This window comes from Centruroides sculpturatus, unplaced genomic scaffold (genome assembly GCF_000671375.1).
Source record: "Centruroides sculpturatus isolate CEXI.00-Female unplaced genomic scaffold, Cexi_2.0 scaffold1232, whole genome shotgun sequence".
NCBI lineage: Eukaryota > Metazoa > Arthropoda > Arachnida > Scorpiones > Buthidae > Centruroides > Centruroides sculpturatus.
This window is the reverse complement of record NW_019385485.1, coordinates 78,079-98,029: the sequence shown is the minus strand read 5'-3', so window position 1 is coordinate 98,029 and position 19,951 is coordinate 78,079. Positions and strand designations below refer to the sequence as shown.

At 26.5% G+C, this 19,951-nt stretch overlaps 1 protein-coding gene across 1 annotated transcript; it reads right to left on the bottom strand.

Annotated features, from left to right (window-relative positions):
- Positions 1–1,722: 1,722 nt before the first annotated feature.
- Positions 1,723–12,455, bottom strand: LOC111639425. The gene is made up of 2 exons (XM_023385315.1): positions 11,732–12,455; positions 1,723–2,410 (listed from the first exon to the last, which is right to left on the bottom strand). The coding sequence occupies exon 1, from the start codon at positions 12,341–12,343 to the stop codon at positions 11,792–11,794; it is 552 nt and encodes a 183-aa protein (XP_023241083.1). The 5' UTR covers positions 12,344–12,455; the 3' UTR covers positions 1,723–2,410; positions 11,732–11,791.
- Between the last annotated feature and the right edge of the window lie 7,496 nt (positions 12,456–19,951).

Sequence of the window (19,951 nt, the reverse complement as noted above, 5' to 3'; positions counted from 1 at the left end):
TAAAGACTTTAAAGAAAACCCGTTTATTTTATTTTTATCTTTTTATCTTTAATAAATTCGTGTCTCAATTTTATGAAGTAAACCTAAATTCCTTGAATAGCATGATCAAAACACGATGAGAAGCTCCATTGAATAGAATGACTTATAGGATTTAAACCTTGTAAACTAGGTTATAGCCTATAAGTTATAAACTGCAGACCCTATATTTCGCGTGTAAGGATCAATTTTCCACGCGATATTTACTTTTGAGAACGCTATAACATGGTGAAGTTTATTGTTTTTTTTATAATTTGAAAGTTAATTTATACCCCTTTTATACCTATTACACTAATTTACAATTTTGAAGTGAGATTGGATCTGTAACATTCTATTCAGGATTAAAATTATAAACTGCAATATATATGATGATATATATATATATATTCTAATTAAATTTTATTTTATGTAATTTTTTATTATTTGCTGCATATTCATTTCTTTTATGCAAAAACATTATATATATATATATATATTCTAATTAAATTTTATTTTATGTAATTTTTTATTATTTGCTGCATATTCATTTCTTTTATGCAAAAACATTATAAAAGACTCGATTACTTTCTTTATATCAATCAATCAAAAGACATACATCTGTATAAAAGTATTGATTATGTCTTTATCAGCATTTTTGCATAAAATTTAATACTTACGAAGCATGAATTTCAGTTTTAAATAATAAATTTCGAAAGTTACTCTTTAGTTTAATGTCATAAACAAGAAAATTCGTAGAAAAAGTGCTTTTCTTATTGATAAATTGATCATTTATATCTAGCATTTTACTGTTTTTCAAACGATGATTATGAAAATAGTACAATACTTTTATTTATAAAATATTTATGAATAATTAAATTGGCCTTATATTTTGCTTTTTTAAATTGTCACTAAACAAGAGATTATTGAATATTGTAATAAGATTTATTGAAATTTTTTATATAAACGTAAACTTTATAAAATTATATTTAGGCTACGGTTTAAAAATAGCTTTTATCCTTAAATATAAAGAATATTTAAGGTAAAAATTTTGGATTTTTCTCTCTAAATAGGCTGAAAAATTCTGATCAATGTAGATTTGCATGTATTTTTCTATGACGAATATTTTCCCCCTTCTTTTATCTAGGATCCAGTTATGTTAAAACGTCGCTTTTCTTTTGAGATCATATTTCTAAATTATGACTCAAACAAATAAAAATATTTATAACACAGTACAGTCAAAATATTTAACATGATTTTGGCAATTACAGACAACTAAACTGTCTTTAAAATACTTGAAATTCAAACAATGCCCTATTTATTTACTAAATTTTTATAAATATTTTTCTTAGAAAATATTTCGCAAAAATGCACCGTACAATAAATTTCCTTTGTGTCCTTGTTATTCTTTAAATATGATAAGTACACGCCATAAAATATATGTTCCGTGATACGACTACAGTAATAACTACCGTCAGTTGAACTTACAAAGTGACAAACATATAATTGCTACCATAATAACTTTACAATAGATTTTCTTTATTAAATAAAATTGCTATAATAAATTATCGATTAGAAAATAATTAATATTTTATGTTTTATTTATTTACCAGGGAAAAGTTCAACTTCCGAAAATAAACTACAACATAGCTACATGATAAAAGTTAAAAATAATCAATGAATAGCTTTTAATTATATTTTTGTTGTATAGAACTTATTTATTTTATATTCTTATCGATAAAAATTAATCAAAAGATAAAAATACTCATTGTTTTCTTATGATACGCGGAACAATTTTAACTTTCTTTGTAATATTTTATCTATAAGGGTCATTCTACTTTCAGAAAGTCTTTGGAACTAAATCTATTCTTTAACATATATATATATAATAAAATTTATTTTGTGAACTTCTGAGGATATTATTTAATTAAATTGGTGTGATCGGGTTACTATATCGGATGAGTTCACAGATGAATCACCTGTGCCTATAGTAATATAGGCCTATATATATGTATATATTGAAACTCGTTATCTCCACGGTGTGAGTTGCAAATAATCTATAAATATTGTAAATCATTCTTATTTATTTACTAAACTATAAATGTGTAAAAACTCTGCAAACGTTGCTCAAGGGTATTTGAAGATAATTATGGCATTTACGAGATGTACAACGTTCAATTCTCTTCCGGGATTTACGAAACCAGATCACTGGGAAATGGGTTTGGTCGAGCGACCCGAGTCTATCCTGCTGCTTACCTTAGATGATGTTTAGGAAGAGGTCGATGCACTTTGACAAATGTCTAGTTTCTATTTCTGTTTAGGATGTTATCATGAAACGTGATAACCAACTTTTATTGCAACACTCAGAGTTTCATATAAATGTCTTCGCAAACCGAATCTAAGAAAAACAATAACTTGGTCTAAGTAGAAAGCTTAAAGTTTGATAATAGCAATCTATTTTCTAACATTATTTCTAAAACTTATATTGTAAAAAACTGATCTACATATGTAAACAGAACTNGAAATGAATGTAAAGGGATTTTGAAGCGGAAAATATTTTTCAACCTTGAAATGTTCTTTAGGTTAGAACAATTTAAGTTGCTGTCTACCATAATTTCCTTCTCTTGCGAAAACAGGTGACTTTCCAAGCGAAAAACAAGACTTGCAACAAACTATTATTTAAAACTAGAATCCATCCTGAAATTTAAGTTGACAATTTATAGATATTTAACTTTAAAAAAAATTGATTTATACTTCATAGAAGCCATTTTAAAACAATGTTTTTCCTTTATTTATTAGTGGAATTAAAATTATACACGTACAGGCTTTGTAGATAGCCATTTTAAACTCCGAAATTTCTTTAAAATATTACTGAAGGTTTACAGTAAGAAAAATATTTTGATTACTGTAATATATTTTAAAGAAATGACATTATTCTTGTTTATTTTGTATCAGATTTCAGTTGAACTAAAAATCTTATTGTTTAAAAAAAAAAGGCAAAATTTTTATGCAGGTGATGGAATGAAGTTAATGGTGTTTTATATCTTACCTTCTTCCTGAAACACTCATTAAGCCTTAGGCAAACTGTGTTTTTTTAATAAAACTCTTATTTCCTTCATTTTTAATGATAGAAAAATTTAATCTATAATTTATTTAATGAATATTTTTTTATTATTATTTGGATTTATTTATATTTTTACACATATAAAAAAATAATGAATATTTTATTATCTTCACTCTCGGAAATTGTTATTGTTTTTTTTAAATCAATTTTACATTGAGTGAAAGTTTATTATACGCTTGAATGAAGACAAATGAAACTTCGATAAATAATTAATAGTAATAATTAAATAAAAGATAGAAGAATAAAAACAAAAATATCTCTAGAAAGCTGTAAAATTATATTAACTATTTGATAATTTTTATATTATAGTAAACTGTTAAAGATATATTAAAAATTTATTTAGATTTTTTTTTAATTATTATGATATAAATTAATTATTATTTTGATATAAAATTTAATATATAGGATGCAAGTTTTTGTATTTGTTTATTGATTTTTGCTATTTATATTTTAATTGGAATTTTTTCCATTATTTTTATTCTATAAACTTTTTGATTTTTAATAATAAATAAATTTTTTACTTAATAAAATATTTCTACAAAAATATCTTTGTTCTGTAAACTGTATTTAAATAATCTTTATGGGAAAATAATTCAATTTTCAATGCTCTATTAACATTTAGTTCAATATTGTTTTAAAATAATTCCAATTTCAATTTACGCTAATCAACATCACTTTCAGAGTTAACAAATTGTTGAATTGGTTCATGACTCATTAACGTTTTATACAGAACTTACAAAAATAAATAAAAAAAAACCTTTAATTAGATAAATGTTAGAACTTTTATAAATATTGAAAACATTTATTTAAATTTCAAAAAATAAATAAATTACATAAAAACCAATTTATTAAAAATAGAAGGAAACAAGGGGTGATTGAGAATAAAGGCTCGATGACGATGACATTAAACAATTGTTTCCTGCGCTTAATGTTCGTGTTGAAAATCGGAATATTCTAACTGATATTTAATGCAATAATATTATGTCATCTTCGTATTATAATTACAGACCACTAATATAATATTTAGTCATTTAAATTAGCAACAATGATGAGTAAGAACATGATTTTCGTGCTTCCAAATGTATTTTTCTGTGTTATAATTATTATAATAACAGAGTATTATAAATTAAAGGAAGAAAATTTTTGTACATCATAAACTGAGGTACCTATGCCCCGAAAACAGTAAAAGTAAATCAAGCCAATAGCGAGCAAGTTAATTGGGAGCAAGGACAACCAGTCAATCAATATGAAACTTTTTCTTTGACAAACCTTGATGATGTTCCAAAATTTTTAAATTAATTATACAAAATAGAAGAAAAACTTATCGTTTTAAAAATTCTTAATGTTTTTTTTAACCGTTGTCGTATATAATCGAATGATTTATAAGTTTCAACTTATCTAAATTTAAGAAATTCAAACGCATTTACAAGTAAATTAAGTGGCGTTGGAATTAATATGAATAATTCTTTTTTTATTAAATTTTTTTGTTAATTTTATTTATATTTATACAAATTTTAATGTTATTATTCATGCAATCTGATTGACTTCATTAAATTTTGTATATTAGATTCTATACTAATACTTGAATGTATCTAAATATGTGCATTTATTCTTTAAATAAATGAAAATTTATAGTAATAACAGAATTTTAAAAAAAAACATTAAATTATATGAAATAATTTCATAATTTTTCCAAATAATATTATTTAACCTGAATTTAAATACGCTGACATTATTGCGGAAAAAACACATGTCCTAAATGTCACTCTTATAGAGATTCAGGTTCCAAAAATTAATCAATTCAAAAAAGAAAATTTGCATAATTTGTGCAAATGGAATTAAAACAAGATATAGAAGTAAGAGTAAAATATAAATTTTCTATTAAAAATGAATAAATAAATAAAATATTTAAATTGATTTTACATTTTTATTTATTTCGCGTAATTTAAAATTGTTTAAATTATGGATAATTTAATTATTTTACTTTAAAGTATTGACCCAAATTTAAAAGAGATAAAAAAAAAAGTATATATACGTACATACTTGAGCACATTAAACAAATCATAAAAATTATGCTGATAAAGTTTTTAAAAAATCCGAATAACATTATAACATATTTAAATATTTATTTTGAAAATTTAATGATATTAAATTATGAAACTTTTAAAATAATAAACGTAAGATACATAATACAACTTTATTTTACGCCTTTCAGAATAAACATTCTCGTATTCATAACTTGCTTTCTGAGGTGTTGACCTTTCAACTATGACCATTCACTTCCTCGTTCCGATGACGTCTTGTCACGGGATTCAAAAGTTGTCAAATAAATTATTTTCGACTTTTATTGCGTGTTTTGTTTTAAAATTACACTATACATCTGTTGTACCAATTTAGACAGTAAACATCTAGTTTAAATTAACTCAAACAAAGCTATTTGTCCAGAACAAACGTTAGTTTTACATCTCGTAAAGAGGTCTGTGACATGCAAAATATTAGCGGTTTTTAATTACAATAGCTAATATTATTTTAAAGTAGGAAATGCATAAAGAGTGCGTCGACCTGAAACTATGTCTTCCTTTAGGTCAGAGTTCGTAGCCAAAACCGTGGTTCCTCTTGATTTTATGCTCGAGCAACTGCAATTTGTCGACACCTGTGCGATCACATGTTTCGTTTTCAACCAGCTAGTTTTACGTTCAAAAAAAAGAGAAAAGAACTTGATATTCTGGTTAAAATTGTCGAAAAAATTTCAGGAAATACCTTCCATTATTCTTCTATTTATAATTTTAAAGAAGTGTATTATACTTTTAATGCAAAATTTGTTTAACTATTAGGTATATAAAGTTAAATATTTCTAATCTTTTCAGATAGAAAAAAAAACAACTAAAATGTCTTCTTTCCTAAAATAACTTAAATTATTTTATGTTATTTAACAACTAGTAGTTGATTATTTTAAATTAATGAACCAATTTTTTTTTGTAGTTTCCCTTTTACTTCTAAATCACTGTTATTATACAATTTAAAATTAGGTTACGTTTCCTTATTGGTTCAAAATTAATAACCTATTGTTTTTATGGTAAGATGATACTCAGATCAATGCATTCTCTCTGATTGTTTTGCAAAAATATTATTAATGGAATTTTATTTTGAATATTATTTTTAAAAAAGATGCATAAATTACACAAGTGGGTAGAAGGTGTATCTTTTTATCCTTAAAGTAAAAGGTCAAATAGATTGTTGTTTATTTGACCTTACTATACTGAGAAGAGACATGAAGTGTTATGTATATCAAGGACCTTCGACGTATTTAAAATTTAGCATCATGTTCTCTACTAATTAAATAGGCTAATAGATCAAAACATTTTCCCCACCTTTCATTTTAAGGTATTTAATATTGGATGTCAGAATTAATAAATGAATGACCTTAAGAGTGTTTATATTTGCAGTTAGAAGTTTCCTTATCAATCAATATACNACCAGTTACATAGAAGTACAGAAAAACTACCAAAGATGTCAGAAAAAGCTGTCGTTTTGCAGACATTGATGGTATTACAATAGCAGACTGACTCTGCTGCCAGAAAAACCGACACTATCGTCGACAGTCCACTGAAGAGTTGTGTGGGTACAAGCTTATTTATCCCATCATCCAGTACTCCTCTACTCTATTGTTCGAATCCCGATTCTCCTATCGAGTCGCATTAACTGTCTGAGAGTAACGCTGTCACATTCATCGCTATACAATGCCAAAAAGATTGAATCTTGATGCGGGTATTTAAGTTCCGAAGAATTTGTATAAATCAGAAAATTAATGTTTGAAAACGTAAAAATAATAAGAAAATTCTAAACGAAAACTTTTCCTCTTCATTTATTTTCTCAAAAGATAAAAGAGGAAAAAGATTGAGTGCAAACTTTTCATTTTAAGATAAAAACTTAATTTTTTTTTTTTAGTTTTAATTTTTTATTTTATTCGAAGAATAGAATATAATAGTCGAGACAAGTTGAATTCCCAATAATTAATTTTATCAAGGGTAACAGACTTAATTTTCTTTAGTGAAATACAGTTTAATAACGAGAAAAAATCCTTTTGGGATTTTGACGTCGGTTCTAGAAGTACGGTAATTAACGTTCGTTGAAGGAGGGGAGAAAAAAATTTTAAAAAAATAAAAAAAAAGATTTCGAAGTCGAACTCAAAAACCTTCTTTAGCACTTTATCATTTATCAAAAGCAATTAATCATTATAACTTTGCGGTGCAATTTCATTTCGTTTAATAAAAATACTTTTATAAAAATGAAATCTAATAATTAGTTCTTGATATTTAAATTTTGTATTTATCAAATAATAATTTTTTAAGAAAAATTTAATCAATGAAAAGTAATAAAAGAACAAGGGAGGAAACAAAACAAAATTAACAATAATAACTTTTAAATATGCGAGAAAAGTTTTTCGAAATCTTTCAATTATTTTTCGGAAAGTATTTTACTTTAAATAGTAAAAATATTTTTGAAAATATCCAGAACCGAAAAGAATTTAACAGCACGTGAACTCTTACTAGACAAACTAGATTGATTCAATTATACCAGATGTACCAGGAACATTTAATCAAAAAATTCGGTTTAGTTACAAAAAAAGGAAAAAAAAATAGAACTATCAAATTGCAACCAACTGAAGAATCCGCTTTCCTTTTTAGATCTTTTTCCCCCTATGTTTAAAACATCTTATATGAAAAAAATAGAAGAAAAAGTATAAAATATCAAAATTTTATTTATAAAAATAGTTTGATTTGAAATTAATTTTTTTAAAAAACAAAGAAACTTTAAACAATATAAACCTGTAAGTGAGTATTATTTTAAAAATTTCAGTGTTTTTAACGTGTTTTAACTTTCTAAATGCGAGTCTAATATATGACTTTCTAAAATTAGGATATTAAATATTAAATTATACAACTTTTCAAAGCATTTTTTACTTTAATTTTACGAATTTTATTCTTCTCACATTTTTATTTCTATGTTTTCTATAACATTAGCTACATATTAATAATTTAAGAAATGGAAATGGTCTTTAAATATTAAAATCCATAAAGTTGCAGAGAAGTAGGAAACTGTCACTAAAAGACGAAATTTTATAAAAATAGAATTTTGCAAAATTATAAAATTTTATTATTGAAAAGATTTACAAATAAGTTATATTTATAGGCCTATATTTTTTAAAATTGAATTCTTTGTTGAATCTTTTCTGTAGTTCGATCTATTGAAATGAGAACGAAACAATTCGAAACGCAGACTAATAGACCTAAGGGAAAAAAACAAATAGCAAAAGAACGTCAATAATAGAGTGGGTTTAGTAAATTGGCCACGGATAATTACCCATTTGACGCGGAAGAACAGTCAGGAAGTAGTTAGAAGGCTCACCTGCAATGGGAATGATTGTCATAAGAGGAACAGGATTTGGGCGGTGTCGATGGATTTCGGAGTCCTTTTAGTCCAAGGCGGAGTTGTGATATGGTCGATGTTCTTCCGCTCTTGCTCTTGTAAGACATCTGTCCTGCCATTTGAAAACATCATAAACATTATCTACTACTATGTTATTTGTCTTCTCGTCGGACTATTGCTCTTTCCTCCCCTTTATTGCAATTGAACGCGTAACCTTTTGTGAAATCGATATTAAATTTATTTATAAATCGAAGATTTTTCTCTTAAATAACAATAAATTGATATTCAATTAAACAATACTGAACTATTGAATTTAACTGGTTCATTGTTTCACCGATTGATATTCTTTTAAATGATTCTAGGTCATTTAAATGGTACCAATTCCTGAAGCAAACAAAAGTATGCCATTTCAAATCAATGAAAGAATATCTGATTCTCAACAATAGCGGATTTTTTGCTCGTTAACAGTTAATAAATTGTTTAAGTTTGATAATTACATTGTAATCTTAACGTAATTATTATATATTAAGGTTTTTTAAAATATTTAAAGATGATAATGATGTAAAGACAGAATTAGCCTAAGTCTAGCTTTGAGAAATAATGATATTTATGTTGAAACAGAGTATTGATACATATGTATATTCTATATGGAATAGTATTAATGTTTATCCAAGATTTCTTTTTTCTTGTTTCGACTGTTAAACAACCCTTTATAGGACCAAAGAGAATTTTCGAAAAATTCGATAACTTTAATTATAACATCTCTCTTTATGCTGGAAGCAATAATTTTGTCTGTGGATGTCTACAGAGATCAGAGTTCATCCCTAGGCGATCATTTACTCCACCAGTCACATCCTCCAGAGTTTGCTATTTTCTCGGTCTTCATTACCTCCCCTCACTTAATTAGTGTATAGTAATGGCTTCCAAATAGATTGAATTTTTTTCGTTATTTCTTTATGAATTTTGACATCAAAAACTTTATTTAACGAAGTACTTGAAAACACTCAAAAAACTCAATATTACATAATTGCTTAGGTTGCGGTATGATAAAAATATCCCATTTTACTCCAAACACCGGTTCAAACCTTAATAACCATCATTTCGACTGAAATTTTATAATTAGTTTATATTTTTTGGCATAATTATAATTTTTTCAAGACTAATATATTTTAATGACGAATAAGAAAAAGTCTAGACGAGTTCTAGACATTTAATAATGTTTGTAACGTTAATATGTACATAACTAAAATCAATTTTATATAGATGTAAGAGCATGTTCTTCAGCTCTACTGTTGAATGTTTCATGGATATTGTCACTATCTTACCTCTTAAGTAATATGACTCTTCAAAGAATATATCTGCTCCATTTGCTGATATTCTTATACTTTCATTACTTTTCTGGTTTCTATCAATGAAATTTGCTCGCAAAATTTGTTCGGAACTATCTTATACTCAGCTACATAAGTAATTATTTTAAAAGTTTGACCATTTTTATGTTTAATTTTCATTCTTTAAATACATTAAAATATGCAATAATAAGAGTTTTATTAAGGATTTAATGACATATTTATTGGTTTTCTCGATGAATATACTATTATATTTTTTATTATAATAACGATTGTATGATACAAATCGAAATGAAGGTGAGCTCTTATAAAATTTTTAAAGTAGAAAATATATTGAGAATAGAAAATACGTGAAAAAGTTAATATAAGCTGCTACAGTCAACTAAAGATTTAGATCTGCCATTACAACATGGACGGAAGTGTAAGTTGAATGATTAAATTTAGTGAGAAGGCAAAATGGATCGGGAAGTACCGCCACACTAAATTTAGTTCAGATCTGAAAATTTAATGAGTGACAGCAACCAATTTTGTATTCGGGTTATATTTTCCTGTCAAAGATAAAAATTGCACTTTTATGCACCATATCATTAAAGTGAGTATTCAGATAACTTGTCATGACATAATAATCATTTTTGTGAGAAGCATTTTTGTAGGTTCCATTTTATAGGCTAAATTTACACATTTAAGAAAATTTCGTTTTGTTCCATTAGAATTTCTTGAATAAAGCAAACATTTTTAATGTGAAAAATTACTTTAGTTGTTTAATATATTATTTATGTCAAATATTAAAAAGTTTTATAGAAACTAAGTTTAAATCAGCATCTAACAATTATGAAATAGTATTAGTTGGGGTTGTTATTATAATTTTGAAAATAATCTTAAAAATATAGAAATAAATCATTATATTGAATCTTTTGGAATCTAGAAGAATCTTACAATGTCGAAATTTTTAATTTATTACATACAAGAAAGCATAAATACATGCATATGTTATAAATTCGAAGTTATGTTTAAAAGATTACATTAATTATTTAATAATAATGAGTAATTCCTAACAAGATACTGTATAATTCGAGATGGTCGATTTGTTAAGAATAATTCAAAAGACATTTAAAATTTATTAGAAAAAAATGATCATTTCATACTTAACATTATCACGTTCCATTTTCTTTATTAAGCAGAGAACTAATTGACATTTTCACGAATATCTTCAACGTCAGCTCGAGGGCACTGTATGTTTTAATATAACGAAATAAGTACAATTAAACCGATCTTTTGACAGGATAACACATAAATGTGCTTTCTAGATCACATCAGCCAAGACACTGCAAAAGACAATGATGGAGAAAATGATCTGTCATTGAAGCCGAAAGCAATACCTGCCACATGGGATAATAACTGTCCCCTAGCCAATAGATGTCAGTGTCAAAATGGATTAGCTTTAGGGGCTTCGAGATGTGGCGACACCAATGTCCACTTCGTGTCAGTGAACTAGGACATCATTTTGTTTGTTGCCAACTAGGTCAACTTTCATTCCACAGCTTATGAAGTTCTATATGGTTGAGGGAGTTTGGCATCTTGCTTTCTATTACTGGCACCAAACAAGCTTATTGTGGTTCCTAATTAATCAATTAATTTCATTTTTATAATTTAAATATTGCCAAAATGAATAAGAAAAAAAGTTGTCGCGACATTGCTTTAGTTTGCTGGTTCATATTAAAAAAGTCCTTTTCAGAAAATTTAATTGCGAATCGTACTAAATTGAAACAAACTATACATTTATATGGAAAAAATATATATGCAATTCACATGGACTTACCACGAAAAAAAGACGATTTAATGAAGATAATCACAATTATACAAAATCATAATATATAAATCACACTTTCACTAACTGCACCATAGCAAATGCATTAAAAGTCACATTCTTCTTATTACCGTGCATTTCAACTGTTCTTGGTTTCTTCAGCACAGATTTAGGTCCTTCCGATCCAGAAGATCCTTGACTACTCAAAGATCCGGACGGACTCGTATTGAAGGAATGAGGATGCATTCCCACTCTGCATCTAGAAGCTCCTTTAAATATATGATGAGCTCCCTTACTTATTTGAGGATTTCCACTCCCAGAATGCTGCACCCATCGTGCATAGGAAACCGGGTTCACTAAAGTTTTTATAGTCTTTGGTTTAGACTCCAGGCGTCTATCCTCTGTGAGGCCTGATTGAGGAGGTCTAACAGGTGTTAACAATTTAGCTGGTTCGCGCTGTCTAGTATCTGGGGGCCTCTCTCTGTTAGTCTTACTAGCTGCAATAATCACTTGTCTCTGAGGTTTCCTTCCTTCATGAATGGGTTGTGGAGGAGGTGGTGCTTTTTTCTTCACTCTTTGTGTCTTGGTGGGATCGAGGTTCTCTTTAACTCCGAGTTGTTCCATTTCTCACTAAAACCTCATCATCCGTAGATTGACAATCTGTGCAGGAGACACGAATGAACGATGTCGAACGTCAACAATCCATTTACTGAATGAGTCGGGAAAGATTTGCTACAGTGGCTCCTCCAGTGGGTAGTAGTGGTCTAACGGGTTTGTCCAGCCCGTTACCAAACACGTCAGACGAGTGAGGGAAATAATGCTCGAAATTAGGTTACAACATCAATGAAGATGATAGGTAATTTTGGGCAAACACGGTGCATCGACCCGACCTAAACGGTCGATCATTTGGCCACTGGGCCACCGGGTAAGTCTCACAAAAATAAAATAAAATAAAATAAAAGCCACAATACTACTCGATATTGTCATTAATTATTTAGTTTTTTTACACGCATACCTGAAATCTATTCACATAAGAATTTGAAGATACGTTTAGCTTTACTCATTTTAAACGGAATAAGAATGTAATTAACTTTAAATTTGTCTAATTATTATATTTTCCAGTAGTTGAATTTAATAAATTTTTTCTATTAATATTGACAAGACATTCGAGATTATGTTAATTCCCTTCATATTTCTGGTATTTACGAGAATATTTTGGTAGTTTAGAACTGTTATTCATTGAATACTTTTTGTCTGATTTATTAATACTGTATACAATATGAATTTTTTTTATTAAAAATTGTTTAAATTAAATATTTATATTCAGAAATAAAGAAAAATGTTTAAAAGTGCCAGAGTTTAGTAGGAATTGATTAATACTTGACTGAAAATTTAATGCAAAATATATGGAATCAAATATATAAATTTCTGATTTAATAAATCAATAAAAATATAAAATTATTGTAATCTGTATAATGGACTTTTCTGTATGAACTTTCTGCTTTATACATAATTATAATATAAATTAAGTCTATGGCTTTCCTAATTTTATTTTTCCACTTCTCTTTTGGCTACAAGATAAAATATTTTAGATAGAGTAAGACCTACATAAAAAGTTCTTAAATATAGATTTATATCTAAAGCATGTTTTATATTCTCGAGGAATGTTAATGTTTAAATAATTAATCAAACGGGGTCTTTTATAAATTAAAATTATATGTCTTATAATGGACTGAAAACCTGATTAAAATTCAGGAAAAATATGCTAAATTTAATCTTTAGTCTGATTTTCTTCATATAAATCTTCGGGTTATTTCATATTTTGAATAGGTTATTTGTAGCACGATTAAAATGCTAAAACAAATAAATATAGGTTAATTGCAACATAAAATAAATAATCTCTTTCACAATATTTATTATTTAATTATAGTTTTATTAATTTCGAAAGTGGCTTTAGGCAATTATCTAGATTTATTACATCAAATGACTTTAAGTAAACGACTTGTATTTGTGTAATCAGAAAGAATTTTCAGTAAAAAATATTGAATTTGATCTTTAGACCTAATTTATATATTTTGTAATTAACTTAATATATTCAACAATATAAAAAATGTTTATGTAAATTTAGTATAATGCTTATTACTTAAAGAGACTCTTTATCTCATATCTGTTATTTAATAAAAGTCATGTTCAAAAATATTCGTTGTATGATTTTTATTTGCAATAATATTAATTTGTAGCTCCAGGACAGTTGTATATTTGTAAATCTTTGTAAAATATGCCCACCCGGTAGCCAAGTGGATAAAACCGCCAAACATTAGTTCACACGTTGCCCACGTGAAGTTTTCACGTATCTAACACCGAAATAGGGGCCAGTTATCCATAAACGGTCTTCCCGGGAGGCATCTCCTCTTGGCAGATCGCCCACGTGATGCATTGCTTTATCCTCTTAAATCAAACCAATTAATTTGTAAATACTAAAATGCCGTAAAAAGTAATCTCTCGAAAAGTTAAAAAAAAATTCAATAAGCTTAAATATTACTAATTTGCCAAATAAATATTTTATTTTTAAAGAAAAATTAATTATTTCAACAGAAATTCAAAACTAAATACTGTACTTCAATGACTTATCTCTTCACTTAGCAATGAACACGCTTTATTCAGTGTAAGAAAAAAGTTTAAAACGTGTAAAAATACAACGCATTTTATTAATATAATCTCGTTTAGAGAAATGTACAATTAGTTATTAAAGTCTATGCACCTTTAGGTAAAATAAGAACTACAAAAAAAAGTTTACATCATTAAAAATTTACTTCCTGTTCCTTTACAGTTTATTTTTGAGATTAGAAAAAAATTGTCTTTTATATTCACTTTTTAAAACTATAAATATAATGACATAATCCCGTTTATTTGTAATACAGATCAGATCTATATCTGTCGACGTATGCCAAACAAGAATTAAACACCCCGTCTCTTATCTCCACTTCTAAAAAATCAAAATATAGTTTCAGAAATCTAAATTAATACCATTGATGTTTTAAATTTAGATTTTATTATATAATAATTAATATAGACTATATATTGTATACGTTAATAAATTGTAAATTATAATAAATATATTTTTGTATTATTAAAAATATTATCGAAACCGGATGACCGAATAGTTAATTAGTCAGTCTAACGCTCTGAAGGATCCGGATTCGAATTCCATCGATTCAAAAAATTACGTGGAATTTTTCGGGGTTGATCCATCTCGGATAGGCACTAAGAATGGCTTTTTTTTCGAGTTTGAGCAGGCCGAATCCCGATAAAAAGGCCTTCTTAGTGCCAGAAGGCGGAAAGAGTAGAAATATTCGACAGAGAAGAAACTTTTTTTTTTTTTTTTATATTCCATATTACAACAGAAGGTAGTTTGTTGCATTTTAAACACTGTTACCCGTTACATACAAACCTACACGTGACCCTACACCTCGTTGTCACCTGGACTAAGACGTTACAATCCAGGTAAATTAGAAGTCACTTCCTAAATTTTGATGACAGTTTTCTATTGTGCTTGATAAATCTTAATTTCCGCGATTATTTCAGTAAATTAGAGAAATATCTGGAATATAATTTAAAAATTATGTATAAAATTTAATATTTTATAGTCTCAAAAAGTATAAAAATAGTTTTTAAAATATTGAAATTTATAATTAAAAATTAAAAAAAAGTGTATACATTATTAAGACATAGGAGATAGGTTGTTGTGTCTAGTAATTATTCATTTGTTTCAAATAAAAATAAATTAATATTAAACAATTTTTATTTGGTTAATGATAGAACATAATTAAGATGTAAAGTAATAAAATTGTAATATTTTAATCTTAATTAGTTCACAGATTAAAAAAATACAATAATTATTATTATAGACTATAGATATTAATCTATAACAAATCAAATTCATTAAAAAAAAGGCCATTGGTCTCATGTTTATATCATAAATAATACGTTATGAATTGATTTAAAAATAAATGTAAGAGAAAAATTGAAGTTTTAAAGGATCAAAAGCGTCAAAAATACATTTATCAACGAAATATAACCTCAATCTTTCAATAAATTTGCATGAAAACTTCATAAATTTGTTTTTTAATCTGATTTTTATGAAATGTTGAAATTTTGAATTTATAAAATTTAGAAAGTAGGTATTTGGGTTTTAATTCGAATTCATTTTTAGAAAAATGACTTTCTTATGCGTAAATATTATATAATTAGACAGACTAAATGCATTTTAAATGAATACATAAAAAAGTAAAGAATAAGATACATGAATGTGCTTTTTAGATAAATGAAAGCTTGAAGTCGAATCAAATTATAATTAATCTTTCTAAATGTATTCTATATTACAACTTGAACGTTCTATATTTGTATTATTATGAATAGTCTTATAATAATTAGCTTAAATTCTGAATAATCTTAATATGAAGAACGGACTTAAATCGATTAAAAATTACTTTGCCAATTTTACTAATTTCTTTCTGTATTGCTAAATAAATAAATACACATAAAAAACAAGAAATCAATAAAATTATCTAACAATTAATCTACACTTTTAAATTTCTTCACAGTTAACATAAGTAGTAAATAGCAATTTTAGTTTCTACTCCTATCCTTACTTGAAAAATAGCCTATAAATTCGCTTGAACATACGATTTACTTAAATATGTTTTGTCTTTATGAAAGTTAATTTTATTATATTTTCTTATATTAAATATAATCGTATGTAAACAAGACGTAAAATTATTTAATATATTATAAGAATATTAGAATGTAATCGTCACGATCGACACGCAATATCAAAGGTCATGATCTTCGACCTAAATTGTTGATTGAAAACTGTTTGTGTGCCAGAATATTCTGTTCGGTATGACCTCGAGAAGCATTCCGAAAATGGAAAAAGAAATCTTACAATTCTACCTCTTTAGATATGCATAAACCTGCTGATGAGTAGGTGTCGTGAACTCTGGTTAACAAATGAACTTCTGCTATCTTCTGATAAATAAATTTTAGCCTCATCTTTCTTACTAATATTATTTTCTTTGAGAAATTTATCTAACGCAACGTGTTCCACTTTTTATTTATTTTTTTTTTCGTATTTTCATCACTTTTTATTGTGCAACTTTTCATTTCATTTAATTGAATTTCTAAACCTTAATGGGAATTATTTTTAATCATTTACGTTATTATACTTATACAATAGTATTAGATTTAATATTTTTTAACTTGAAAGGTTAAATAAATAAAATACTTAAGTCCTTTTTAAAGGTTTAATCAGCTCTTTAACACTAGTTTATTTATTAATCAGCAAGATTTTGTTGGTTGTTGTTGAAGAGTTTTAGTAAAACATCTAAAACTCTAAAAGATATAAAAATGTGTAAACTCTTATATATAAGAAAGGTTTGAAAATAAATTCAGAAATTAAACTTTAACACATTCTATTACAGCATTAGTAATATTAATAAAGACATGAATTAAATCCCATGGGTATAATCCAACATATTTTTAAAAAGATGGGTATAATCTATGGGTAAAAGATATGGGTATGATCCGATATATTTTTATGCAGATAATATAAACATGTATAATTAAAAATATGCAAAAATAATGATTCGAAATGCATAAACTTTAGACTCACGATTCCAAAAATTGCTCGTCAATCCGGATTCCCCTAGTTTTGACCTTTGAATTTACTTAAATAAAGCTCTATTTTACTCAGGTTTACGCAGCTATATAGGATATCATACCACATCCTTCTTTAAATGAACGATTATTAATAATTTTATCTGTATAATTAAGTTTTAATAACAAAATATAACATTATAATAATATGTTTGTGGCATGTATAATTCATAAAATAATTACAAACTGAAGTATTCTGTAAATTTAATAACATATTAAAAAATAATAATCTCTTCCAGTTGAAGATTAACCTCGTGCTCATCAGACTGGTTAAATGCACTTATTTTGTCTTTTTAATTCTAATTACTTCTCTAAATCCTATTTCTTTGTTTGAAGTACTTTTTGTTTGTTTTGAGAGCTTGAATAAATTGTTTGCCCTGATGAACTCCACTTTACACTTTGTTTTCCACACTAAAAAATCAACAAAATTTGTTTCTTTATTCGCCTTTGAATTAATATTATTTACCAATTCTCAATTGGCTTATCAATATTAAACTTTATGCGATTTAATGAATATATCGGTTCTTTCATTAGTTCCTGTCATTGGCAATATATTTTATCGCTCTCGTGTCAGAGATACTTAATATGAAAGCATTTTTTTTTTAATTAATGCTCTGCCTAATGACGTTGAAGTAATTTAAGTGTTAAGTACTTTTTTGTGTTTTCTTTGTGGTTACTTCTCCAAAAGTATAATTTCATTCTTTTAGACAATTTTATTGTTTTAAGCAATAAATTATCTAAAATGTTATTTTAGTAATCGACATATTAACGAGTGAGATGAGATGGATATCTGCAATAAATCAGGACAATTGGTCGACCTATTTAAACAACAACAGTTCTTGTTGAGTAAGAAATTTTAAAATTTGCCATCCACTTTGCTAGGATTAAACACCTTTTTAAGTAAATGGAGTATTGACCTTCTCAAATAAGATTGCAGTCGTGCATTTACTAATGTTTGCCCAACCGTGAAAGACACCTATTTAACAAACCAATTCTTTAACCTTTGACCCTTTACAATGTCAATCCATGTATAATTTCGAGTTACAATTGAGCATGTGTAAATAATTCCACTTCCATATTCGGTCATTGCCACGGGATTTTGTAATTTTCTTGACCCATATTTCCTCTTTACCCTTGACTCAACTTAATGTTTGTTGTCATTTTGGCCTTAAAAATTATCTTTCTTTGCACTTCAACTTGCGGAATACTTGATTGTAAAATTCAACTTGCAAAATTTAAACTCACACCATACTATATACGGACATTCTAAATGAAAGTTATTCCAAAAACATATTTTTATAGTAAGTCATATTTGAAATAAGGTAAATCATTTGAACAAATAAGGTTCATATAACATNATATATATATATGTTTTAAATAATAAAATTAATTATTAAAAGTTTTAAGTATTTTTAATAATATTTTAGTCTGATTAAACAAATAATTGAGAAACAAATATTGAAAATTTGAACATTTTTCATTGTAATATTAACACCATTAATTAATTTAGAGATGTATTAAAAATAGTAATTTGCAAGTTTAAAGAATTTTATCTCAAAATAAAATTAAATTATATAAAATCTTTAATATTTTTACTTTATGTTTTAAATTTTTTTAAGTTTATTTTACTTGTTAATCATAAACAAATATCTGTTTAAGATGATCCAAAAGATTAATTAATTTCAGTTAATTTCCCGGCTGATATAACAGAGGGAAAATGATCCATCCGAGATTTTTACATTTTTGGACTCAGGACACCTTGAAACGTCGGGAAATATAAAAAAGTTGGGTTTTTTTTTTCTGTGTATGGGGCAGGGACGTCCGTCCGTACATTTGTCATTTGAGGCAAGTGCCTCCCTTTGTCGTCGATTTGCCCTTTTATTAATCTCCAACGGGTGCTCGTCTTGGAAAATCGGTGGGACCATGGGTGAAGAAGGCAGGAGTCATGTCTTAAAAAAAGTTATGTAATTTTTTTTTACTCCTATAAGTTTTTAGTTTACCGAATAAAAACTTCTATGAGTAAAAAAATTATCTTTTAGTAACATCTCGTAACAGATGACATCACACAATTTTAACTTTTCGACTAGTATTAATGTTTTGTAAACTTAAATATTTTCAAATTTTTATCGTAATTCAAGAGAATTACACATTTTAAGCTATTTTTATTTCTTAAATTTTATGTCATAGTATAACTGAAAATTATCAGACTTCTTAACTCTTTAATCTCCTGTTTGTGTGCGAAAAAGACAAGAAGAATTGTCTATTCGGTTTCTTAACATATAAAACTTTTTTATTTCTATTATTCCTATATATTTTTATTATAATAACCCGAAAAATTCATAGATTTTTTTTTATAATATAATGTATCCAAAATGGCTGGATGGCCATTTTGGATACATTATATTATAAAAATGTAATTAAGGCGTTAATTAAGGCGTCATTCTACGATGGCTCCATGAATCCGGGATCGACTGCGAAATTTTAAGAATTTTTCACGGGCGATCTGTCCAAGATCAG